Source organism: Cynocephalus volans, chromosome 2, assembly GCF_027409185.1.
Source record: "Cynocephalus volans isolate mCynVol1 chromosome 2, mCynVol1.pri, whole genome shotgun sequence".
NCBI lineage: Eukaryota > Metazoa > Chordata > Mammalia > Dermoptera > Cynocephalidae > Cynocephalus > Cynocephalus volans.
In genome coordinates this window covers 104781999-104807274 of record NC_084461.1, presented here as the reverse complement: position 1 = coordinate 104807274, position 25276 = coordinate 104781999, and the positions used below count along the sequence as shown (strand labels likewise).

General features: G+C 38.7%; 1 protein-coding gene across 1 annotated transcript in view; it reads right to left on the bottom strand.

The window, feature by feature from the left end:
- HSD17B4 (hydroxysteroid 17-beta dehydrogenase 4) overlaps positions 1-19687 on the bottom strand; it is a 91385-nt gene extending 71698 nt beyond the window's left edge. The window contains exons 1-3 of the mRNA XM_063085310.1: positions 19551-19687; positions 16750-16803; positions 526-633 (exon numbers count right to left, since the gene is read on the bottom strand). Of these exons, the coding sequence (XP_062941380.1) occupies positions 526-633; positions 16750-16803; positions 19551-19608 (220 nt within the window). The 5' untranslated portion in view covers positions 19609-19687. The remainder of the gene's footprint in view (positions 1-525; positions 634-16749; positions 16804-19550) is intronic.
- Positions 19688-25276: the final 5589 nt, after the last annotated feature.

Genomic DNA, 25276 nt, shown 5'->3' with positions numbered 1-25276 from the left:
GCTTTATTTAATGCCTAACTTTGACTAAAGTTTTTACAAAGATAAAAAAGTTACATATAGCCGTGACTACTTCCACAAAACAGAATATGAAGGCTGGATACAGAAAAGGGGCATTTCACTTCTTACACTATGTTATTTTAAGAATTTTTTTATAACAATTTTTAAAAGAATTTAATATCATTCTGTGGAAATATATTACCTTCTAACTAAAACAGGTCTTTAAAAATAAGAACATATCCATATCTGTAATAATTTACTCGTTATATCATGTACTCATTAATAAAAATATTAGATAAACATCAGAACAAAGGTTAGAATCATGTGAAATAATCTACATCAAAAGTTTTTAAAAATCTTACATATTATATAAAATAGGTAGCCAAAGAGCTTTGGCCAACTCAGATAAAATCTAATTTCATAATTACACTAGAATGCTGAGATATTTACTAACAGATTATTAACATGGGCAATAGCATAAGTTGAAGGAAAATAAAAGAAACAGTATAGTTGTCTCAAATACCATACCATAGCTGGCCACTGCTTTTCCACCTTTCCTTCTTATTTCTTCAACAACTTTATCAGCAGCTAAGGAGCCTTTACCATATCCCCTGAAGTCCCCTCCTAAATCATTCACTGCAATGCAAAAACAAGCAAAGAATAATTAATTTCTAGACCTCCAAAATATAAGTTGGAAATAAAATTCTAATTAGTAGTGTATTTCTTCAGTCATCTGCCCAATTCCCTTCTACCCTACTCCCATCTTATTAAACACACCATAAAATATGTATTTTCAAAACATGCCTCTTTGTTTGTCCATGCAGATATTTTTAAAACAGCAAAAATACTTAAACACATGTTCATATCAAGAATTTTTAACTTTGCAATGCTTTTTATCCTTTGAAAAGAACATGATTCAACCCATTTTTTAGCAAAAAAGAAAGAAAAGAAAAAAATGTAAAAATCACTTTAAGTACACAGGAAAACAGTATGAAGATTCTTGAAAAAACTAAAATTAAAACTATCCCATGACCCAGCAATTCCACTTCTGGGTATTTATCAAAAACAATTGAAATCAAAACAAAAAAGAATTGAAATTGTCTTCAAATATCAAAGATATCTTCATTCCAATGTTTACTGCAACACTATTCACAATAGCTAACATGTGAAAACAACCCAAATGTCCACTGATGAATGAATAAAGAAAGAAAATGTGGTATATACATGTAATGGATTATTATTTAGCATTTTTTTTAAAAAAGAAAATCCTGCAATATGTGATAAACATGGATGAACCTTGAAGACATTATGCTAAGTGAAATAAGTCAGTCACAGGAGAAATACTGCATGATTCTACTTATATGAGGTATCTAAAAGAGTCAAACTCATAGAATCAGAGAAAAGAATGGTGGCTGCCAGGGACTGGGGAGAGGCTGGAAATGGGGAGTTGCTAACCAATGGGAATAAAGTTTTCAATTATGCAAGATCAGTAAGTTCTAGAATTCTGCTGTACAACACAGGGCTTGTAACATTACTGTATCGTGTACTTAAAAGTTTAAGAGGGTAGGGCCAGCCCATGGCTCACTCGGGAGAGTGCGGTGCTGATAACACCAAGGCCATGGGTTCGGATCCTATATAGGGATGGCTGGTTAGCTCACTGGCTGAGCGTGGTGCTGACAACACCAAGCCAAGGGTTGAGATCCCCTTACCAGTCATCTTTAAAAAAAATAATAATAATTTAAGAGGGTAGATCTCACGTTAAGTGTTCTTACCACAATAAAATTAAAAAATAAAGAACAGAAAGATTAAACATACAATGTTTAAGGCATGGATTAATCATTAATCTTAAATCCCTAAAGAATAAAATGCAATGTATTATTTTTTTCATAATCCATATTAAAATTTGGTAAGTGAGATTTGTATATGAGTTAAAATGTTAAAAATAAAAGTAGTAGCAACAGTATTCTAAACAAAATAATTAATGAACAAGAAGCATTATTTAAAAGATGATGATTACAAATAGCATTTAAAAAAAACAGAATGACTCTTTTGTTGGACTAGGGTGAGGGTTGAAAGTGGAATTGGGTGGTTAAGGAAGTAAAGGGAAGATACAGAGGAAAAACACAATGCCTGGCCACTCTTAAAATAAGGTAGAGCAAATGTGTTTTCACTTAACTTTTTTTCTTTTTTAAAAGGAAATGAGTTTTTCAAAATGTGGACTGTGATATATTTTTTTCCAACAATGAAATAGTATCAGTCTTACTAAAATTAAAAAATGCTGCAAAGACACAAAATAATGTGAAAAAAAAAGGCTTACATCAACCGTCAAGAGATGAAAAAAGTGATAACATTCTCAAAAGACCGAATTTGTATTAATTGTTCATGTTCATACAATTATTCAAATAACAGAAAACTACTGGCTAAAAAAATACCAAGACTGTGATGTCATCAAGATGGCAGAATAGATGGTCCCCAGTGTCACTCTCCTCTGCAATTGACCAATTTACAACTATTAAAAAGCAAAAGATTGCCAACCTGGGAATTCTAGAGCTCGGGAGAAGAAAGGAGAAACCCTCAGAGTTTATGAGGGAGAAGCAGCATTGAGAGGAAGAAGAAACTGCTTCAACTGTTTCAGGCGCCAGCAGCTTCAGGGCCCACCCTGTGAGAGGTAGGAAGAAGCTACAGCACACAGAACAGTAGCCAGCAAAAGCCACAGCTGAGCCATTTGCATGAAGTTGCCTGGAGTATGCAGGAGAGAAGAGGGCCTCAGAGTACACCATACCAGCTACCAGGCCAGCAAGAACACTGACAGGGTTCCCAGAACCACACAGGAGGGGACACAGCTGACCAAAGAAAGGAACCACCCAGAGGCTGGTGAGTCATCACAAGGGACCTGCACACAGCCCACCCCACAGGAATTGTCTGGAGTATAGAAGGCAGTCTGGCTTGCCAGGAGAACACTGGAGTGCAGCATGAACAGCTGATCTGCCTTCAAATCAGCACAGGCCCACTCCATGGAGACTCGTCAGGGTGACAGAACTGCAGGGGGTGCAGTTTACTGGAAAGACTCAAACCTGGACCCAAATTTCCACACAGCCCAGGTGTATCTGACCTCACAAGACCTGGAAGTGATTACAAGGCCAACAATTAAAATCCGGTCCACACAAAAAGCCTTCCCCAGAGAATCAGCAGCAAAGCGACAATTTAGCATCACTACAGAGCTCAAGTGCTGGTCCCCATAGGAAGTTCCCCCAATTTTGGAATTAACCAAAACCACGGACCAGAAACAAAGCTCTGATAATAAACAGTAAATGTCTAACACCACCAAAGAACACCTATAAAACCTAGAAAAGGTAGCAGTCTCCTTAAATGCCTAGGAATCAACGGAAAGATTCAAAGATCAAGAAAGTATAGAGAAATATGAAACCAACAAAGCAAATGAACCACCAACAATGGACCCAGAGGAACAGCAGATTCATGAAACATCTGACAGACAATTCAGAATAACCCTCTTAGGATGTTCAGGAAGTCACGAGAAAATCCAGAAAGAAAATTAAACGATATCTGGAAAACAATTCAAGAGCAGAATGAGAAACTTGACAAAGGAATAGAATCAATTTTTTTAAAAAAAGAAATTCTAGAAATAAAGAACACATTATCTGAACTGAAAAACTAGACAGAAGGCTCCAACAGCAGACTTAAACAGAGGAAATATTCAGTGAGCTCAAAGACAGAACATATGAAATTACCAAATCAGAGGAGCAAAAAGAAAAAAGAAAACAGAAATACAGCAAATATAGGACTCCATCAAGCAATACAACCTCTACATAATTGGCATACCGAAAGGAGAAGAAAAAGGAAGAGATGTAGAAAGCATATTCAAGGAAATAATGGCTGAAAATTTCCCAAGTATGGAGAAAGATGACAGCATTCAGGTACAGGAAGCTCAAAGGTCGTCAATCAAATTAATTGCAAGGAAGAATACCCCAAGACACATTGTAATCAAATTATCAAAAACCAAAGGAAAAAAAAAGAAAAAAGACAAGAAAGAATACTAAAAGCAGCAAGAGAAAAGAAACACAGGGCCAAGCCCGAGGCGCACTTGGGAGAGGGCAGCGCTGGGAGCGCGGTGACGCTCCCACCACAGGTTCGGATCCTATATAGGAATGGCCAGTGCACTCACTGGCTGAGTGCCAGTCACGAAAAAGACAAATGAAAAAAAAAGAAAAGAAACACATAACATTCAACAGAGCCCCAATACATGTCTCAATGGATTTCTCAGCAGAAACGCTACAGACCAGAAGAGAATGGGATGATATGTTCAGGATGCTGAAGGAAAAAGACTATCAGCCAAGAATTCTCTATCCAGCTAAACTAACCTTCAAACATGAAGGAGAAATAAAGTCTTTCCCAGACAAACAAAAGCCAAGGGAATTCATCAACACTAGATGTGTACTACAAGAAACACTAAAGGGAGTTCTTCAACCTGAAAGAAGACAATGTTAAGCAGCAGCAAGAAAACATCTGAAAGTATATAACTCATTAATAAAACTAAGTTCACAGACAACCTCAGAATATTCCAATGTCATAAGGGTGGTGAATAAACCACTTACATCCTTAGTATAAAAACTAAAAGACAAATCTAACAAGACACTAACATATACAACAACCATACAAGAGATGGGCAATATAAAAAGATGTAACTTGAAACAACAAATTGCCAAAAGTCAGGGGAAATGACACTAAAGCAGAGAGTTGGCTTTGGTTTTTTCTTTTTTCTTAGATATCAAACTTAAGTTGTTATTAATCTAAAATAATCTGTTGTAAGTACAATATATTTTTTGTAACCATAACCATAACTTTTGTAAACATAACCAAAAATTTATCAGAGACATACTAAAAATAAATGGTGAGAAATCAATATACAGTGCTAGAGAAAACCAATCACAAAGGAAGAAGGAAGATTGGCAAATAGAATCAACAAAATAACCATAAAAAAAGGAACACATGATCTCACTCACATGTGGAATCTTTAAAAACAAAAGTGGTTTTCATAGAAGTAGAGAGTAGAATAATGGTTACCAGAGGCTGAGAGGGGAGGAAGGGAGCAGGGAGCAGAAGTGCTGGATTAACAGGTACAAAACTATGCTGTCTGACCTAACTGAATCATTGTGCAGCATATGCATGTATTGAAACAACATACTGTACCCCACAAATATGTACTAGTAAACGTTAAAACTAATTCTTAAAAAATCAAGATGTTCAAACAGTCTTTTATGGCTGTTTTAAAATAAGCACAGGAAAGTTCAAAAGAAAATTAGCAAATTTGATATATATGTTAAGAAAGAATTGTTCAATTGTGCAGTGAAACACTACCCCCAAGTGGAAATTTTACAAAGTGCTTCCAAACAGGTAAGCATTGAAGCCTGGAAAAGTAATTTATTAAGACTAATGATGTGCAGTTAAACAATATTACAACAGATTTATTAAAAACAAGTCTCTACATTGGTTAGCACGAAATTAACACTAACCCAGTCAGTCATCCCTCTATCACCAGAGCTCAATCACAGGAAGTGGTGGTTATATGCTGAAGTGCTTGGACAGCAACGATGTTAAAAAGAGTTTTTGCAATGATATATGAAGAGAAATGTATCCACACTATGTGACACCGCTTAAATGTATAACTGAAATTCTAGTAATAATAATTATAATAATACCAACAACTTATACTGGTATGTGTGTACTTCACATTTTCAAAGAACCACTATGTAAAATGATGCATTTAATCTCCCTATAGCTTTTTAAGTGATTGGCAGTAACAAGTGTTCCTATTTTCACAGATGAGAGAAAACAGTTTGGAAAAGGTTAGGTATCTAACCTCAGGCGCCTAGGCTATATAAAAATGGCAAAATTTAGACTAGAACCTGGACCTACTACAATACCACTCTGCTCCCCTAATGCTGTAAGCAAGTTTCTTTTCTCCTAAAAAAAAAAAATATATATATATATATATTATATATATATATACACACACACACACACACATATATTATTATTATTATTATTATTATTTCCACCAGGAAAAAAAAATCAAATTTGCTGGCAAAGATATAGAGGAAAAGTTAGACGAGCCACCCCACTAAACAAATAGCTTTTAAAAAGGTAGTAAAAATGGTAAGATTATGATACGTAAGGATAGAATCTTTTCAGTTGAAACCATCAAAATATTCCAAAGTGTCATAGATTTGTAATTTCTCCATACAAAATCCAGTTTGGTTTGAACTGAAGGTTCTTTTAAGACACAAAATATTTTCCCTATTTCTGTCATTTTAAGTAACACAGTGACTTGAATAGCCTATTAAAGATTACAGAAGTTTTCCCTAAAAATCCAAACTCAAAATTCTATTAAATATCTGCTATATTGGGAATATAAGCATCCAGGGAATTCTAAAACACACTAAGATCTTATAAAAGGTATTCATAAGTAGGTAAATGGATAAATAAATATAAAGTACAAAAAAGACAGCCTGAAAAATAAGACCACAGGTTTGTAAGAATGCCTGTTCCCCCAAATCTTCACATTGTCTATTATCATTCTTTTCGGTCTGAAAAATAACTATAAATTGTAGCTTATTATTTTAATTTACATTTCTTTGAGCATTAGTAAAGCAATATTTTATTTTCATGGGCTTACTGGCTCTTTCTTTATATTTCTTATTGTTTTGCCTGTTTAGTCCACATTTTATTTGGGGTATTCATCTTTGTTATAAACTTTGTGTCCTTTATTTTTAAAAGATTTTAATTCTTTTGTTATACATGTTGCAAATCATAAATTCCTTTACTAAAATCCTGACAAATAAAGGTCACGTCTGAGCATCAATATTACTTGATGAGTGTTCTGTACACTGTTTTTCAGTGTATTGTTATATAAACCAGATTGAGAAATCTGGATTTGTCTTATATATTGCTCTATATGTCTTTATTCTTAGAAACTGGTTTTCTTGTTCTTTCTCTCTGTCCTTCCCAGCCTTCTCTGACTACTGGCTCCAAAGACTACAGGAAAAAATGTGCTAGGGTCTCCTGTTATCAGGGCTGCTAAACCAGCTGAGGGGCCATGTCTCACTTTTAGTTTACACAAAAAAAATGCAAATCAAACTGAGCATTATCTTCTTCAAACTGTCCCCCTCTTCTCAGTGTCACTTCACTGCTGTGTAAGACTTCCCCCAGGCACTCTATCCCTTCTTCCATTTCTGGACAGCTCAGGCCACTGGGTCATTAGGTCTTGTCAACGATTTCATTAGAATTCTTTAAATGTTTATTGTGTTCCTACTCTGTATCCAGCACTGTCCTGGGTGCTTTGGACTCAAAGTAGACAATTTATGTACTGAGAAGTTGCCAGTTCTTTTTAGGAACTATCTCCACTTCTTTACTGTTCTATCGTTTCATGCCTAGATTTACTAGAGTTGCTTCCCAGGTAGTCTTTTGCCTCCAGTCTTAACCTATCATCAGACTGTTGCTGGGTAATGTTCCTAATGTGGCCTTTACACTATGTCAGTCCCTTGCTCAAAAACTGCAGAGGATTTCCCTATTATTCACTGCCTAACACTGAATATACCCTGTAGTCTGGCCTCACGTTAAAGCTTCAATGTACCACAGGCACTTCCTTCTTTTTGCTGTAGACCAGTGTGGAAAATTATTTATATAGAAATTTCTGACTCTCCACTTACCTACCAAGAGTAATAATGTTATAATGCTTTACACTTATAGAGTGATTTATAATTACACTTACACATATTCATGTTCATATACATACTCAGTCCAAGGACTTGTCACTACAGCACATCTATTAGCAATGACAAATCTATAAACTATTTTTATTTCCAAAGTAAAATGGTGCTTCCCAATTCTGCAAAATCAGAATAACTTTTAAATGTACTGATTATGTGACATCCTTTGTCCTGAGTAATCCAAGTGTATATAAGAAGAAGGGCAATATCATATTATAAATATATTTATTTTTTGGAGGGATTATTTACTTTTTTATGCTTTAAAGAAATTCATACTGTGCAGAACCAAAAATTCCTTTTTTATTCTTGCCCCTACCCTAATCTCTCCCAGAGGTACCTGCTATTAACTATTTCTTGGATGTCTTTCCATACATTCCTGTTTCTTATACTTGATGCCTTTTCTCCCATTTTGATATAAAGTTTCCTATAGCAAACAATAGCATTAAGAATCATTTCATTGATTTTAGAGCGGTGGACCCGATGGGGATTTTTTTTTCCTGTATTTTGTTTATGCCTTTACTGCTACCAAAAAGTATTTGAAGTGACTTAAATATGAAATGCAAGTGTGATAGGACTATTAAAGAAGGGGAAAATTAACAAGAAGTTATGTCAGGGAAAGACAAGCATACTGGAAGCAAAGGCTAATGGCAGTTACTCTGGGGAAAGTGTCAGGTTTACTCTCAAGCTTCTTGACAGCCAAGGAAACAGGAGAAAACATATAGTTACACCGCTTTCAGTGTTTGGTAGAAAGATACAATCACCTTAGTTCATCAGGAATCTTTTCCAGAATGGCCATGTATGTATCTAAATATCTGAAAGACTCCAAAATGTGGTGGTAGTTCAAAGAGCAGTATCTTGAGTTAGATCCCTTTAACTCATTTTCTTTGCCTCAACAAGAAGGCATCAAAGGTATCCTTAAAGGAAGACGAAAAGTGAAAATGAGAGACTGTCATCCAGAGTTCAGTCCTCTGACCTCTTCTGTTTATCTGTACTCACTACCTAGGTAATCTGATCCAGTCTCTTAGCTTTAAATACCATTTATAACTTGAGAATACTCAGATTTATGTATCATATATCTAGCCTCCACATGTCCCCCCAACTACAAAGAGCTACATCCCACTGCCTACCTGTAGATTATACTATAAAGCAAATGAACCTCACAGGGCCTGGTTTTCCAAAGTCTTGCAGTTTCAAATATTGACCTTGCAAGGACAGGAAATTTTCCTCGGGCTATAAGTCTCTGGTGTAAGATAAAGATTTGTGGCACAGCAGGTTGCTGGCTCAAAGACAGACTAGTTACTGATTGTTCTGTAAAGACACTGAGAAACTGCCGGAGGGAAAAGGAATGTTTGTTAAGATCAAAGCTTTTATTGATAGCCTTACTGGAATGTCATCTGGCTTGTTTCACTGAAAGTTACCAGCCTATATTGTTAAACTAAAACCCCACCTTTGTTCTCTTCCTGTAACTTCCTGGTCTGGAAGACAAATGCAGGAAGAGAACCCCAATTCGGTGTTAATTTTCCCAAGGAAGGGATCCCTCTTGCTGGAGGGAAAGCTAACCACTTTGGGGCTTCTCACTGCTCAGAAGAGATGGGCTTTGAGTAATTCTTTGCATCTCTGTCACCCACGGGAAGTGGGGTGACAAATCCGTGGGGAGCAAAGCAACACCTACTTAGTATCTCCATCTGAAAGTCTAATAGGAATGTCTCTTCTCTTCCAATCTGTTGCTCCTTCAGTCTTTCCTATGTCAGTAAATAGCCACTCTATCCTTTCATATGTCCAACTCAAAAACCTTGGAATCATCCCTGACAATCCACAAACTATCAACAAATCCTGCCATACCTTCCTTTAAAATATGTCCAGAATTTAACCTCTTTGCACCACCTCCATCCCCACCACCCAATCTAAACCACCACTATCTCGTCTGTGGATTATTGCAATAGTCTCTGGTCTCTATGCTTCCACTTTTTTTTTTTAATGGAAAATTACAAAGCATATACCAAAAGAATAGTATAATAAATCCAATATGTCCATTATTCTTCTCCACTTCCACTCTTGCTCCACTACAACCTAGTAGCAACAAGAATGATCCATTTAATACTTAAATCAGGTCATCTTGCTATTCACACCCTCCAATGGCTCCCCATCTCAATCTTGGTAAGAGCCAGTCCTTACTCTGAACTAAACAACCCTTGTGATCTAGCCTCCTGCAACCTCCCTGTTTTCATCTCTCACTTTTGTTCCCCTTGCTAACCTTGCTCACTCAGCCACACTGGCCACCTTGCTAACCATGAAACACTCCAAGCCTGCTCCTGTCTCAGCACCAGCTGCTCCCCCAGAAACTCTTGGGACCCAAATCTTGCAAAGCACACTCTTTCACTTCCTGCAGATCTCTCCTCAAAAGTCCTCTTTCTATCCCATTCACTCTTATTTTTTCTCCATAGCACCTACCACTATCTACTGTATTTTTTACATATGTATTTATTATCTGTCCCTCTGCTACCCCCCATTAGAATGTAAGCTCCATGAAGAAGGCACTCTGTTTTTATTCCCACTATATTCCCCCAGCATCCAGAATAGTGCTTGCTACATAATAGGCACTCAATAAATACTTATTGGTTGAATAAATGAATCCATTCGATGCTAAGTCAATTAGCTTTATTTTTTTTTTCAATAGGGCTTTCAAAATGATAAATAAGAGCTATTCTAAAGCTATTCAAAGGTTTTCCCCTATAATCTGGGTTGGTGACAGTTATGGAGACATTTAGGGGAGATAAGGGTATTATGTATAGGGTTCATTCATTATAAGCTGGAATCCACATGTGCTTCTTGTGTTATATAAGTTTAAGTTATTTACTCAATCAGCTTATATTGATCACTAAGCAAAGCACTATGCTTACACTTGCAGAGAACATATCAGTGCCTAAAGCAGCCCTTTTACTTCAAGTGCCTATAGGAGAAACATGTTTTATATAAGGGGGCTGGGATGCCCCCTGAGTGAACAAGACCTCAGGTTCACTTGATACATCCAGTTCTTGAGCACAGTGCCTAGTACATGGCACTAATATTGGTTCCTTTCTCTTCCTTCTACAAAGGGCTTTAATTTTTTATGTCATTTAATCTCATCATAATCCTGGAAGGTAAGTAAGACAACTACAGAGAGATCATGTAATTAGGCAGCAGAGCCAGGATTTGAAGCCTGACCTGACTTCAAGGGCAATACATTTTCCACACTAACGTTCACTTCCCAGCTGTCAGCATCACACGATGATTTAAAAACACAGGCTCTGGCATCAACCCATGAGAATTTAAGACTCAGTTTCACCAGTTATTATGCAACTGCAGCATGGAAAAGAAGTCAAGTAATTTTACTTTAAAGGACTGTAATTGAATTTACCCAAAGGTGTTACTTCTTTGATTCAAGAGAAGAAAACTTTCTGCCTTCCTTACTAAGAAGAGGTTCTTCTTGCTGGAACACTTCAGTCTTTCTTTTATTCATGTCCTCAAGATAAAACTTACTATTCAAGGAACTGGATATGGCTCATCTACTAAGGAAACCTCAAAACTATTCAATTCCCAGCACCTACTTCAGTATGTGCCAATGTTTCCTGAAAGATGTAATTTATACAAAATCAAATGTCCCTTGTTACAGTAACAGCATAAGGCTTAGTAGTTCTTATACCCAAATTTAAGTATTCCATAATGCCTTATGTGATGGAATACAAAACACAGCCATTATAGTAACATGAAATTAGAGAATATCTTAAAAGATTCACTTAACTGTGGACTTGGCCAAGTGATTTCCTTCAGCCAATGAAACATGAATGAAAGTGGCACGCCACTTCTGAACAGAAGCTTTAAGAGCCATCAAACAGATCCACTATTTCCCCTCTGCACCAAAAACAACAATGTCCCAGACAGGAGCTGCTCCTTCAGCTGGGATCCCAAAATGAGGAAGACACATAAAGCACAGCCACGGATGACCAGAGCTAAAAGGTCACATAAGCATGAAATAATCCTTTATTATTGTAAGCCACTGAGATTTAGAGGTTGTTTAATCTAGAATAACCTAGCAAAAGATGACTTATATGAGAAACAACCTACTGTATATCTTAAGGTCTTTTTATTGGCCTCTGAGCTGGTCAAAAAATAATCTGATTAATCACTTTTCCAAAAAAAAAAAAAAAAAACCCTGATATCACCATAACATCATAGGTTTGCTTATTCCTCTTTACTATCTTTTGCTTACTCAGGTAAAAATTATGCTAAGCAGAAACAAATTAACAGAGGAGAAATGTTAGTGCATGTGGTGCAACCTGGAAGTAGGGTGTCTATGTGAGCATGTAAAAAAGCTAAAGTAAAGGGTAGTCATGGTAAGGAAGAACACAAGATGTTGGTGGCCTAGAAAGTTCACGGGTAGGACACAGCCAAAAAAGGTATAGAAAACATCAGTCAAAAGTTCAGCAGTGTCATGCAGACTGAAATCTCCCCTTTAACAGTAAACTAAACCTGGCTTCCAGCCAAGTTTAGCAAATATTTTTCTTCTGCCTTCTTTGACTTTCACCAGGACTTGCTGCAATATCATCTCTACTATCATAAGGTAATAAGAGAAAAAGTAGAAATATTGTTCCTGTTTATTTTATATTTTTCTTAGAACTCACACACTCCTAATCTGAATTTAATAAATTCAAAGGTAATAGGGAAATATGCATTACTATAAATTTTTTATAAAACAAGTTAATAAAAATATATATTAAATTTAAAAATATATAAATATATATATTTATAAATACATAAATAATAAAAATATATATTAAAAAATATCTTAGTCAAAGAAAAAAAAAATTTTATTCAACCAATATCAGACACATCAGCCTCTCCCCACAAAAAGAGACTATATCAACAATAAAAGAACCAATGAACAAAGTACCTTTCTTTGCACAAGGCAATATTCTAGGTCCTTTTAAGAGATATGAAAGATAAAACAAAATCTCTACACTTAACAGAATTGAGTAGAAAAGATATAAATAAATAAAAAGTTATAAGGTAAAAATATTAAGAACTAAATAGCAACATTAAAAAAAAATAAAAAAAGAACACCAAGGTCAAGGTTTTGGATCCCTGTACCAGCCAGCAACCCAAAAAAAAATAAGAAAGAAACAGTAACAGCACATGTCTTTAGGCCCAACATGAAATATTCTTGGAAAAATCAGGCAAACAGAACCTGAAATACGCACCCCCTATCCAAATACTACAATGTCAAAATTTGTCCTTGAAGTAAGAAGCAGATTGAATTAGGAGGCACTGGCTATGATCTTGAACAAGGAACATCCAAAGTCTCTGTGTCCCTTCCAGAAAATAAGCTACACATCCACACTGAGGAAGAAGAGTACAGTTGGCCTTCGGCATCTGTGGGTTCCACATCCACAGACTCAACCAATAACAAATGGACAATATTTTTTAAAAGTAATAATAATAAATAATAATACTAATAAATGCAAATTTAAAAACACAATATAACAACTATTTATGTAGCATTTACATTGTATTATTTATTATAAATAATTTAGAAATAATTTAAAGTATATGGGAGGATGTGCACAGATTATGTGCAAATACTACACCATTTTACATCAAGGGACTTGAGCACCTGCGGATTTGGTATTCGTAGTGGTCCTGGAATCAATCCCCAATGGATACCAAGCGACAACTGTATATTAAATGTCCGCTTGTTTAGAAAACCTGGTTGCTTGCTTATCTTCTGTTACACGGACATATCTAGTTTTATAGCACTTTACCTTATTGTGCTTCACAGACACTGCATTTTTCACAAACTGAAGATTTGTGGCAACCCTGCACTGAGCAAGTCTATTGACAACAACATGTACTCACTTCATTTCTCTGCATCATATTTTGGTAATTCTCACAATATTTCGAACTTCTTCTTTATTATCATATCCATTATGGTGATCTGTGATCAGTGATCTTTGTAATTGTTTTGGGGTGCCACGAACCACACCCATATAAGACGGTAAATTTAATCAACAAACATTGTGTGTATTCTGACTCCTCTACCGACAAGCCATTCCAATCTCTCTCCCTCTCCTTGGCCTCTCTATTCCCTGAGATTCAACAATACTGAAATTAGGCCAATTTCAGTACGATGGCTTCTAAGTGTTCAAGTGAAAGGAAAAGTCACAAGTCTCACTTTAAACCAAAAGCTAGAAATGATTGAACTTACTGAGAAAGGCATGTCAAAAGCCAAGATAGGCTGAAGGCTAGGCCTCTTGTGTCAAACAGTGAACCAAGTTGTGAATGCAAAGGAAAAGTTCTTGAAGGAAATTAAAAGTGCTATTCCAGTGAACACATGAATGACAAAAAAGCAAAACAGCCTTATTGCTGATATGGAGAAAGTTTTAGTGGTCCAGGTAGAACATCAGACCAGCCACAACATCCTTTTAAGCCAAAGCCTAATCCAGAGCAAGGCACTAACTCTCTTCAATTCTATGAAGCCTGAGAGGTGATGAAGCTGAAGAAAAAAAGTTGGAAGCTAGCAGAAGTTTGCTTATGAGGTTTAAGGGACAAATCCATCTCCATAACATAAAAGTGTAGTAAATGCTACATATGAAGTAGCAAGTGCTAATGTAGAAGCTGAATTGAGTTATCCAGAATATCTAGCTAAGGTAAATGATGAAGGTGGTTGCAGGACACAACAGATTTTCAATGGAGACAAAACAGCCTCATACTGGAAGAAGATGCCATCTAGGACTGTCAAAACTAGAGCTTCAAAGGACAGCCTGACTCTTGTTAGGGGCTAATGCAGTTGATGACTTTAAGTGAGGACATTACTCATTTACCATTCCAAAGATCCTACAATCCTTAAGAATTATGCTAAATCTACTCTTCTTGTGCTCTAGAAATGAAATAACAAAGCCTGGATAACAGCACATCTGTTTGCGCCATGGTTTACTGAATATTCTAAGCCCACTGTTGAGACCACCTACTCAGAAAAAAAGATTCCTTTCAAAATATCACTGCTTATTGACAATGCACCTGGTCACCCAAGAGCTCTGATGAACATGTATAAGAAGATTAATGTTGTTCATGCCTGCTAACACAATATCCTTTCTGCAGCCCATGGATGATGTATAATTTTGACTTTCATGTCTTATTATTTAAGAAATACATTTCATAAGGCTATGGTTGCCACACATAGTGTTTTCTGTGATGCATCTAGGCAAAATAAATTGAAAACCTTCTGAAAAAGATTCATCATTCTAGATGCCATTAAGAACATCAGTGATTTATGAGAGGAGGTCAAAATATCAACATTAACAGGATTTTGGAAGACATAGATTCCAATCCTCATAGATGATTTTGAGAAGTTCAAGACATCAGTGCAGGACATAAGTGCAGATGTGGCAGAAATAACAAAAGAACTAGAATTAGAAGTGGAGCCTGAAGATGTGACTCAATTGCTGCAATCTCATGACAAAACTTTAACGGATGAGGAGTTGCTTCTTATGGATGAGCAAAGAGTGGTTTCTGAGATGGAATCTACTCCTGGTGAAGATACTGTGAACATTGTTGAAATGACAACAAAGGATTTAGAATATGACATAAACTTAGCTGATAAAGCAGTGGCAGGGTTTACGATGATTAACTTCCATTTTGACAGAGTTCTGTGGGTAAAATGCTATCAAACAGCATCCCATGGTACAGAGAAATCTTCTGTGAAAGGAAGAGTCGATGGATGCAGCAAACTTCACTGATGTCTTATTTTAAGAAAGTGCCACAGCCACCCCAACCTTCAGCAACCACCACCCTGATCAGTCAGCAGCCACCAACACTGAGGCAAGACCCTTCACCAGCGAAAAGATTAAGACTCAGTGAAGGCTCAGATGATCATTAGTATTTTTTAGCAATGACGTATTTTTTAATTAAGATATGTACATTTTTTAGACATAATGCTACTGCACATTTAATGGACTATATAACTTTTATATGCATAGTATAAACATAACTTTTATATGCAATAGGAAACCAAAAAATTTGTATGATTTGCTTTACTGTGATTATAGGTCTGGAATCAAACCTGTAATATCTCCCAGGTATGCTTATACATGTCTCTATAATCAAATTGAGGGAAATTTGTATCTCTGTATTCCATAGTAAGATGTAGAAAAGCTGGGATTAGGAGGTCATTGTGGATCAACAATTTTATCCCAGTAAAGATACTAATAAATATTGACTCATAACATCTGCCCTACACACCCCCTGCACTTAATGTCCATTCAGTTATTCCCCACAGAGACTTGGTTGTGAACTTCACTCCTGTTCCCATACCAACTGCCAAGTACATTAAGTCCAGTCCAAACCATTTGGATTACTAAAACCTCCCACCTTTTGGATTCTTCAATACAGTATCTTCCAATTGACTCCCCTCCCCGAAATAAAACTAAAACTCAAGTAATTACCCCCCCCAATTAAATCCTGTTTTTCATTTTTTTAATAAAAAAAGCTTCCAACTGAAAAGTTTTGATGAAAGAAATCAGAAATCCATACTTTGGATCCCCTGACTCTTAAATTCCAGTTCTCGAAATTCAGTTCTTACTTTTTTCAGCATGCTTACAGGGACTCTCCTTTGATCTTGTGCCAGTAGATAAGCCTTCTATCTCAAAAACTTACAGCCCACAATTTACTGAAGTCAAGAATTTCCTTTTATATAATGAATGCTTGCCCCTCTTTATCAATTCTGTTAAGCTGGAAATTCTGTGAAACCAATTTACTTTAAAAAGTAAATTAAAAAGTTAGCCTTGAGGGGGGCAAAATTTTTCTGGCAGAAGTAAAAATTAATGATGAAATTCAACCTTGACAAACTATTTGATAGAAAGACAAAGATAGCTTATGAAAACTGTACTTTAGTTATCAGCTACTGATTAAAAAAGAAAATCCACCAACTTACCAACAACGAATGCTCCTCTTTCTGCAAAAGCCAGGGCATAGGCTCGGCCCAATCCTAATTGAAAATAAAATAATCAGGAAGTTGAAGAAATGTCAGCATAGTTTTGTTGGTCCACTCAACTCCTCCATTTTAAAGTAACTGATGAGCAATTAATTATATTACAATGGTAGGCTTCATTGGTACCCTCAGTCTCTATTCCATCTTCTTCTGCTTACAGAGGTTGGAAAGCTTAACTACATTTTTCCACCTATTCTACCTACCGTTTCCTACTATTCTACCTAGCTGCTGGGATGCTAGATATGGGTTCCACCATTAGACATATTTACATGGAATTCAGAAGGTGGAAGTGGGGCAGAGGCCACCTTACTGTGAGTTCTGGCTGTCACTGTTGGTTAAGACGTCCTACATATTAAGAAACAGTGGCTACAGAGGCAACTTCTTGATCCAGCTCCCCAATCCCTGGTGGCAGTTTCCACACTTCAGGTCCCTGGTGTCCAGTGGCTACTTGAGCTGTGGCAGAGCTCCAATGACAGCCTCAGAGGTATTGGCTCCTCTAATGGACCAGTTCCACATTATTCCAGAAATCATTCCAAGAGGACCTGCCTAAAACCCATTTGCCAATATTAAATCCTTTCCTGCTTAAAATATCTAGTGATTTCTGTATCCTGAACTGAATTTTGACTATACAATCACCAAACACAGAAAAAAGTATTTAACTCTGACTCAGAGCTATGAGGTATAAATTTATATATCCCAAAAGGAATATATATGTCTACAGAAGTTTTATAGGCATAGAATATCTCAGGAAGTATACATAAGAAACTCTGGCAATTAGTTGTTACCTCTGGGGAACAGAACTGTGTGGCTGGCAACCAGGGGTACAAGGCTTACTTTTGCATTGCTTAATTTTTTTAATGTGCTCACATTTTTAAAAATTTAATTTAATTGATAAATTTCACTGATAAATGGATAAATTTAATTGGTAACATACTTAGTATAAATTAATTGATTAATAAGTATACAAATAACAAATAGATGGATAAATTATCAGGCTCTTCCAAAAAGAACCCAAAATATAAAGTTTTCCAAAACTATAAGATATCACCAAATAATTTATCTTAGAATTTAATCTACCCTGAATGGATGAGAGAGAACTCGACCAGTTTATGAACAGGAAGTGCTAAGCTCATAATCGTCTAAACTCATCAACATTTCACAAAATCAGTTTGGTGGGTTGCAATCAGAACTTATTAAATAAAATAGAACAGAAAATTTCAAAGTGCATTGCATTTATTATGTTACCATATCATGAGCTTGTTTCCAATATAGATGGGGTGTGTGTGTGCGTTGTGTGTATGTATACTGGAGTCCTGATGTAAAAGGTACAGCATACTGCAAGTCACTGTCAAAAGAGGTTTAAAACACTGAGTACATGACATTATTTCTACTAAAAGCAAAGAGTAAACAAAATGTTTTCCAAAAACATCATTGTAGGATGAAAATAGCTGTGGGTATAAAATACTTAGCTATCAATTAATACCAAAAGCATTTTCTGAGACACAGCATAAGAATCCATTTTATCAATGGAGATGTAAAAGTACACATGAATTAACTGACAGAATTCCATTGCTCTTGACTTTTAATATACAATTCAAATAATTCATGCATGAAGGCCTTTCTTGATATAAGGTACTATCAGCGGGGAATCAAAGGTGCATAAGGTCAAGATTCCTGCACTTGGAGATTACAGAGGTCACCCACTGGTGGGAAACTAATGTAAAATCTCACTGTAGAGCATCTCTGTGGGTATAAGTGGTTTGTTTTAATTTTCTGTCCTTTAAAAATAGAGTTATTTCAGATAACAATTCTCCATTTTGCCTCTCCTGAGATAGGAAGATCTGGCAACTTTCCCACCGACTGGCCTACTTCAGAAACATTTCTGCTCTCCAGTACCTCACTGTTCCCATCCCACTCCCATTTTATTCTATCATCACTTTTATCATCTGCCTGACCTCTGTACACATTTGAGTTTACAACCTTTGCCAAGACTCCAGTGGACTTTGAGTATAGTGTGTGGCTTGCTAAGCATACAAAGGCCAACAAGGAGGGCTCTTATTGGACGCCCTCTTTAAAAAAACTTAATGGACTGTCGGGCTTCCAAGTAGTTAGAGCATGGGGCTGATAACACCAAAGACTAAGGTTCAATCCCTGTACCGGCCAGCTCGCCAAAACAATTAATAAATAAATAAATAAATATCATCCGACAGAAGGAAACAAACTCTGAATAACTGAGTTTTCAAAGGCAAGGGGCTGACATCTCTACACCTCTTGAGGGAGGGGGGGACCGAATTCCAGCTCCCCAGCGGCTTTCCAGGCCTTTAAAAGACTAGACAAGGGCCGCAAACGACGCCACAGACGAGCGTCAGAAAGAACTTTTACCCAGTTCTGCAACCGCAGCCCAGCCTGGCCTCTCCTCTCAGGCAAGACCTGCGACCCTGGGGTGCTTCCACTGGGGTGCAGGGGAGAAGCGGGCTGCACCTGCCTGAATAACCAGGAGTTTCTGGCTCCACTTAAGGCTAACCAGCCCTCCCCAACCCACGCCCAGCAGATCAGGCGCCCCGAGAACAATTGTTGCCCTACACCACCACCCGTCCCGCTGCTCACTCTTCAAGCCGCCCCTCCACCACTGTCTTTAGCCCCTACAGCTGCGGCTGCGTGCGTATGCCGGGCCCGAAAGTGGGGGGGGGCCCGCGGTGCGAGAACGAGACGGCGCGCCGACCCTCCAACCTTTGCGTGCTCACCTCCCCCTGCGCCGGTGACCAGTACCACCCGCCCATCAAACCTCAGCGGCAAGTCCATGAGTCCGGCCGGAAGCGACACGCACACAATCAGAGCCTCTGGGCTCAGACTGGGGGACAGAGAACAACAGGGGACTGGCGGGGGCGGGACGCGAGTGAGTGACCTACCAGTTTCTGGTAGGACGAGCGCCGTAGTTTTTCAAGTGCGCCTGCGCGGGGCTTCCTAAGTACACTGGGAAATGTAGTCCAGCGTGACTCCGCTCTGGGAGAACCTGCCAAAGACGCTTGGCTTGAAAGGGTCATTCCCGCAAAGAAGCAATGGGAGCTGCTGAGACGTGTGTGGCAAAGTGGCTGACTTGGTATCCTTTGTTCATCTGTTCACTTATCGTTTCGTCATTCACACAACAAACGTTTTCTGGATTCAGGCGCTGGCTTAGAGTGATAGCACGCGGCCCCTATTGTGGCTTTCGGATATAGCCCCTAAGAAGGAAAATCACTCTTAGCGATGGTGAAGATTTATCAGAATGTAATTCCTGGACCTCCTGTATAAAAATCATCCGGGAGCTGTCAAAATGCAGAGTCCTGGGCCTCCCACCACTGACTTCCCGAAATAGGAACTCAGGGGACAAAAAAACTTTAACAAGTGCTCCGAAATGAATTTTGCATTTGTATGTTGAGAAGAGTCATAGGGTGTCATTCATGCATTCAGTATTTATTGAGCATCTCCTGGCTTTGGGCACAAATTTACAGATGAGAGAAGGTCCTCTGGAGCTATTCGACCCTGCTCCCTGCCAGTACAATTAATAATAAATTAATAATCCAAATACCCTTTGGATATGTACTTGGAAATATCAATGGTGGATGGTAGTCCACTGACCCCTGCGGGCACAAGTCATGTGGCAAGAGTTATGGGAATTAGGACATGGAAAGGAAATAAGTCTCTTCCATGTCACAGGACATTTCCCCTTAGCCAGTCCAGGCAATGATGAAGCTGACACACTGGCTAAGGTAAGAGGGCTGGAGAGAGCCCCAGACACTGATGTAGCTGGGTGGCTAAATTGGAGAATGCAACATGCTGGCTGCAAGACCGTGCGGTCAATGGCCTGCCAGGTGCTGCCTAAACCCGAGAAAGAATGCCCCCGATGGGCAGATGTACCCTTGATGACTTGCTGGGTGACACATGGAGATAGGCAGAAAGCCCGAGAGGAGGATGCTCCTAACATGGGGCAGGTGGATCTTGTGGGATCACTGCCAAAGCCAGAGAACTACAGGCATATCTCCACAGCCATTGATATGGCTACTGGTCTTCTGTTTCTATGGTCCAGTAAGGCCCCAGACCAGGTAAGCACTATTAAGGTGTTGAATAGCCTTACGGCCATGTACGGATGGCCTCTGGTCACAGAAAGTGATAATGGAACCCACTTTACTGGACAAGAAGTACAGAAGTGGGTTTCCCAGTTGTCCATTCAGTGGCAGTTACATGTGCCATATCATCCCCAGGCAGTGGCCTTCTGAAAAAAGGGACTAAGGCTATCCACCCAATCCCCATCCCTGAAGGGGTGGACACAGTGGTTATGGCCGACAGTCAGGATCTTAAATGAGAGACCCCGCTAGGGTGGGCCCTCTCCAGTGGAGGCTCTGTTGAGTAGAGCCGCAGCACCTGTTCCTGCAACCGTTCTTTCCAGGATGGTAAACTGGCAGGTATTCTGCCAGAGGGACGAGAATTACCTCTATTGGTGCCAATAACTTTTTTGTCTTTTTGCCCATAGTATTGTGGCTGCAGGCACCAGAGTTGACTGGATACATACATACATTCATGTGGCCAATGTGCCGGCTTGCTGAATATGCACCAAGTTTCCAACCAGTGTGGCTGCAGGATTCCTGTGGACAATCACCCCAATAGTAACGACTAACTGAACATGTGTATGGGTGGGGTTTTTTGTGGCTAATAGTTGAAAGGATAGAGCTACGGGGACAAGCCTCAAGGTGTATTGAATGCACAATAAGTACGGAGGGTATAGGGATGCAAGGGTGAGCCATCCTTGCTAAGGGAACACTGTGGAAGATCACAGATGCGTAGATTGTACAGTGAGAGACCCTGGAGGGGTGGAGTGTGAGGAAAATGGAGTTAGCCCAGTCAGGCCCTTTCGCCTCATATCCGGCTGGGTATGATTCAGCACATCCGTTGTAAACAAGTTGCATGGGAGTAGAGTTAGTGTGCATGTGTGCCCAGGTACTTCTTAGCTTGTTGCCACTTTTGTGTACCTTCAGTATGGAAGGCAGCAGCTCTGAACTGCAGGTTGGCAGAGCTCACGTCTAAAAATAAAGCATGTCCACATCGCCAGCGGCTACTTGGTTTTTCTTCTGCTTACCTGACTCAGGACCTGCACAGGACGGGGTAGAAGGGTCTGTGATCTAGCCTGACACTAGTCTTCCTCATGTTATATCCAGTGAGGAAGTCTACCAAGCTGTGCACTGGCCCCTTTGCCTAATTCCGGCATGGAGCAAGTTCCCAGATCAGCACAGCAGCGTAACAGTCTCAATCTTGTGTGGTAATCTTTCTTGTTTCATCCAATAACCCTGTTCTTCTGTTTAAAAAGGGAAAAAATATCTTCAAAAAAGAAAAAGCAGGGCACATTATTTCTATGTTCAGAAATGTAAGTGAGAAACCTACGAGGAGGTGCATTCAGCCACCAGGCCACAACATGAGCAAGAATTAAATTTCTCTCAGCCATTGCTGGGGAGCCAAGATCCCACTTCCCAGAAGCAAAACTTGATGCTGGCCAATCCGGGACCACAGCCAACAGGGATAGGTAAATGCAAGTGCCTAGTACAATAAGTGCCCAAATAAATATGACTTGACTATGAAGTAAAGGTGATACAGATTTAGGAATTACAGTCATCAAAGTACAGTGAGGTGTATAATTTAACACACTGTGAAAGTGTTGCCATGTAAGTGTAGATTACTTTATGTAATGGTCTCATCTTGCTCTAAAGTCCCATTTTTGTCAGAGGGGAGGCAGAAAAAGAAATGTAAACTTGCCAGTTAAAAGTAACTCAGTCTGTTGGGGGTAAATGTTGTCTCTGGGGATTTCTTCCTGCTCTCTCTTCTCCTAGCCTAAGTGTCACTTTAACATAGAGGAAAGGTTTGGCAGGGGTGGGGATGCTCCTTAAGGCCATATTATCCTCTGCTTCTCCCTCCAGCTACTGATAACGTCTGTGGTAGATGAAACTTGTGGTTTGTTTCTCGGCATAACTGAGAGGTCTAAGTAGTCCTCAACCCACCTGCTCTTGGCCCCAATTCAAATCCGTCTAGCCTCTGAATCACATTCACATCAGTATGTGGGCTTAGGTATTCCTAGAATCTGCTATGTCTTATCTGTTACTCTCTGTATTATTTTAGCAACTTCCATGAGTCTAAAATTATTCTAAATAAAAAATTATTAAAATAAAATATTTTTTACTCATAGATGTGTATTAGTCTGTTTTGTGTTGCTATAACAAAATACTTGGAACTGGATAATTTATAGAGAAAATGAAATTTTTTGCTTACAGTTTCTGAGGCTGGGAAATCCAAAGTCCATCTGGTGGTGGTAACAGTGACCCAGAGGTCTCACACTGCAAGGTGATGGAAGCAGAGAGAGCAAGAGAGAGAGAGAGGAGGTGCTAGGGTCTTTTAAACAACCAGCTCTCATGGGAACTAATAGAGTGAGAATTCACTCATTACCCCTTCTCCCCCAGGGAGAACATTAATCCATTCATGAGGGATCTGCCCCATGACTCAAACAGCTTCCAACACTGCCACATTGGGGGTCAGATTTCCACATGAGTTCTGAGAGGACAATACATCCAAACTCCATCACTATATAATTTTATTAATAAAATGGAATCCATTTTGATAAACCAAAGCACTATATAAAGAAAGATGGAAACTTAAAACTTTAAAGAAAAAAGTTGACAAAGTATAAAGACAATGCTTTGCCTTTACAAGCACATTTTAAAATTTTAAATAAAATGAAAACACTCCTCTTTGTAATTTGACATTGGCAAAATTCTAAATAAGCGTAACCACTTCCAGTTTTTTCAATCGCTTGAGCTTCTGTGGTTAATAGCATTAGGTCTATTAATTATGGTTGTCCTATTGTGTTGCTTAAATAGTTTTTAATTTATTCTAATATGGAGAAAGACTAAAATAAAATATTTAAACAAACAAAAATATATCCCATCCACTCCAGCAAGGAGTCAAGGAAAACTGGAGTAGGATCTTCAGCACACTCATCACATAAGTAAGCAACCAGGCCATTGCCATTGTGCTATATATAGTCAACCTGCGATGGTTCAAGATCACCTGCAAGGTAGTGTCTTCTCAGGGTCGAAATCTATCTGCTGTTTCTATCCCTTCCACGGCACCATCTCTTCAGGCTGACCTGGGAAGGGGAAAAGGGGTGTTGAGTCCCTGAAGAACCCAGACAGACCACACCTCCTATTATCCACCCTCCTCATCTTTCTCCATCTTTTTCCTAGGAAGAATTCTACTCATCTTTTCTGCTGGTTAGAACCTCCTAAGTTTGTTCTCTTTGCTTCAGCCTTATGAATGTTTTTCTTCTAAGAGGTCACTCTTCTTTTTTTTTTAAGGTAATGTAGACAAGGTGTTTGTTTCGTTCCACACAAGCTTTAAAACGTCATTCTGCTGTACTGTGAACTAATGGGGAAATATGAATTCATAATCTTACTGGTGATCTATCATAAACTTTTGTTTGGGGGGGGGTTTGTTGTTTTTATTTTTTGGCCACAAAACAAGTCTTAATACATTTAAAAAGACTAAGATCATGGAAAATATGTTATCTGGTCAAAATAACAAAAGGAAATTTTAAAAATTCACAAATGTGTAGAAATTAAACAACACTGTCCTGCTTCCAGGTGGATGGGGCTGCCCTTGGGTCCTCTAAGGGGTCATTCTTCCAAGGGAAACTCTAAGCTTTATGGTTTAGTCCTGATGGAATATGGAAAGGTGAGAGAGCATGAAGGGATATTACAGTGAAACTGCATTCTTTTCCTTTTTGTGCTGTCCAGTTTCTAAGCCAACTTCCTACTGTTGAAGAATACCTCACCTGTTTCCTGCCCTAGAGGTTGAAAATACCAGATACTAATCTTCCCAGCCTCTCTTGCAGCTGGGCATAGTACATGACCTAAGTTCTGCCAATCAGATACTTCCTCCCAAGGTGGTGAATTGGGAATTAATGGTTGATGGGGTGATGACAAACTATACAGAATCCATTCTTTTTTTTTTTTTTTTTTTTGTCTTTTTCGTGACCGGCACTCAGCCAGTGAGTGCACCGGCCATTCCTATATAGGATCCGAACCCGTGGCGGGAGCGTCCCCGCGCTGCCAGCGCAGCACGCTACCGAGTGCGCCACGGGCTCGGCCCTACAGAATCCATTCTGGTGACAGGTGGTGGACGCAGCAATGACACCAGTTCTAGCAGTAATGGGCAGGATTCAATGGCAGTAGCCTCAGAAGTACAAGTGGCAGCACTGGGTTTCCAGTTGTAAGGATAATGGTATCTTCATCAGACCAATTCTGTGGCGTGATCTGGGCACAGGTCATGGCTGCAGAGCCTCGGAACCTCACTCTCTGGCACGCCTAGAGATTCTATCAGCTATCCCATGTCCTTCTAATAATTCTTCCCTACTTAAGTCAGCCAGAATCAGTTTTTCTTGCTGGTAAAT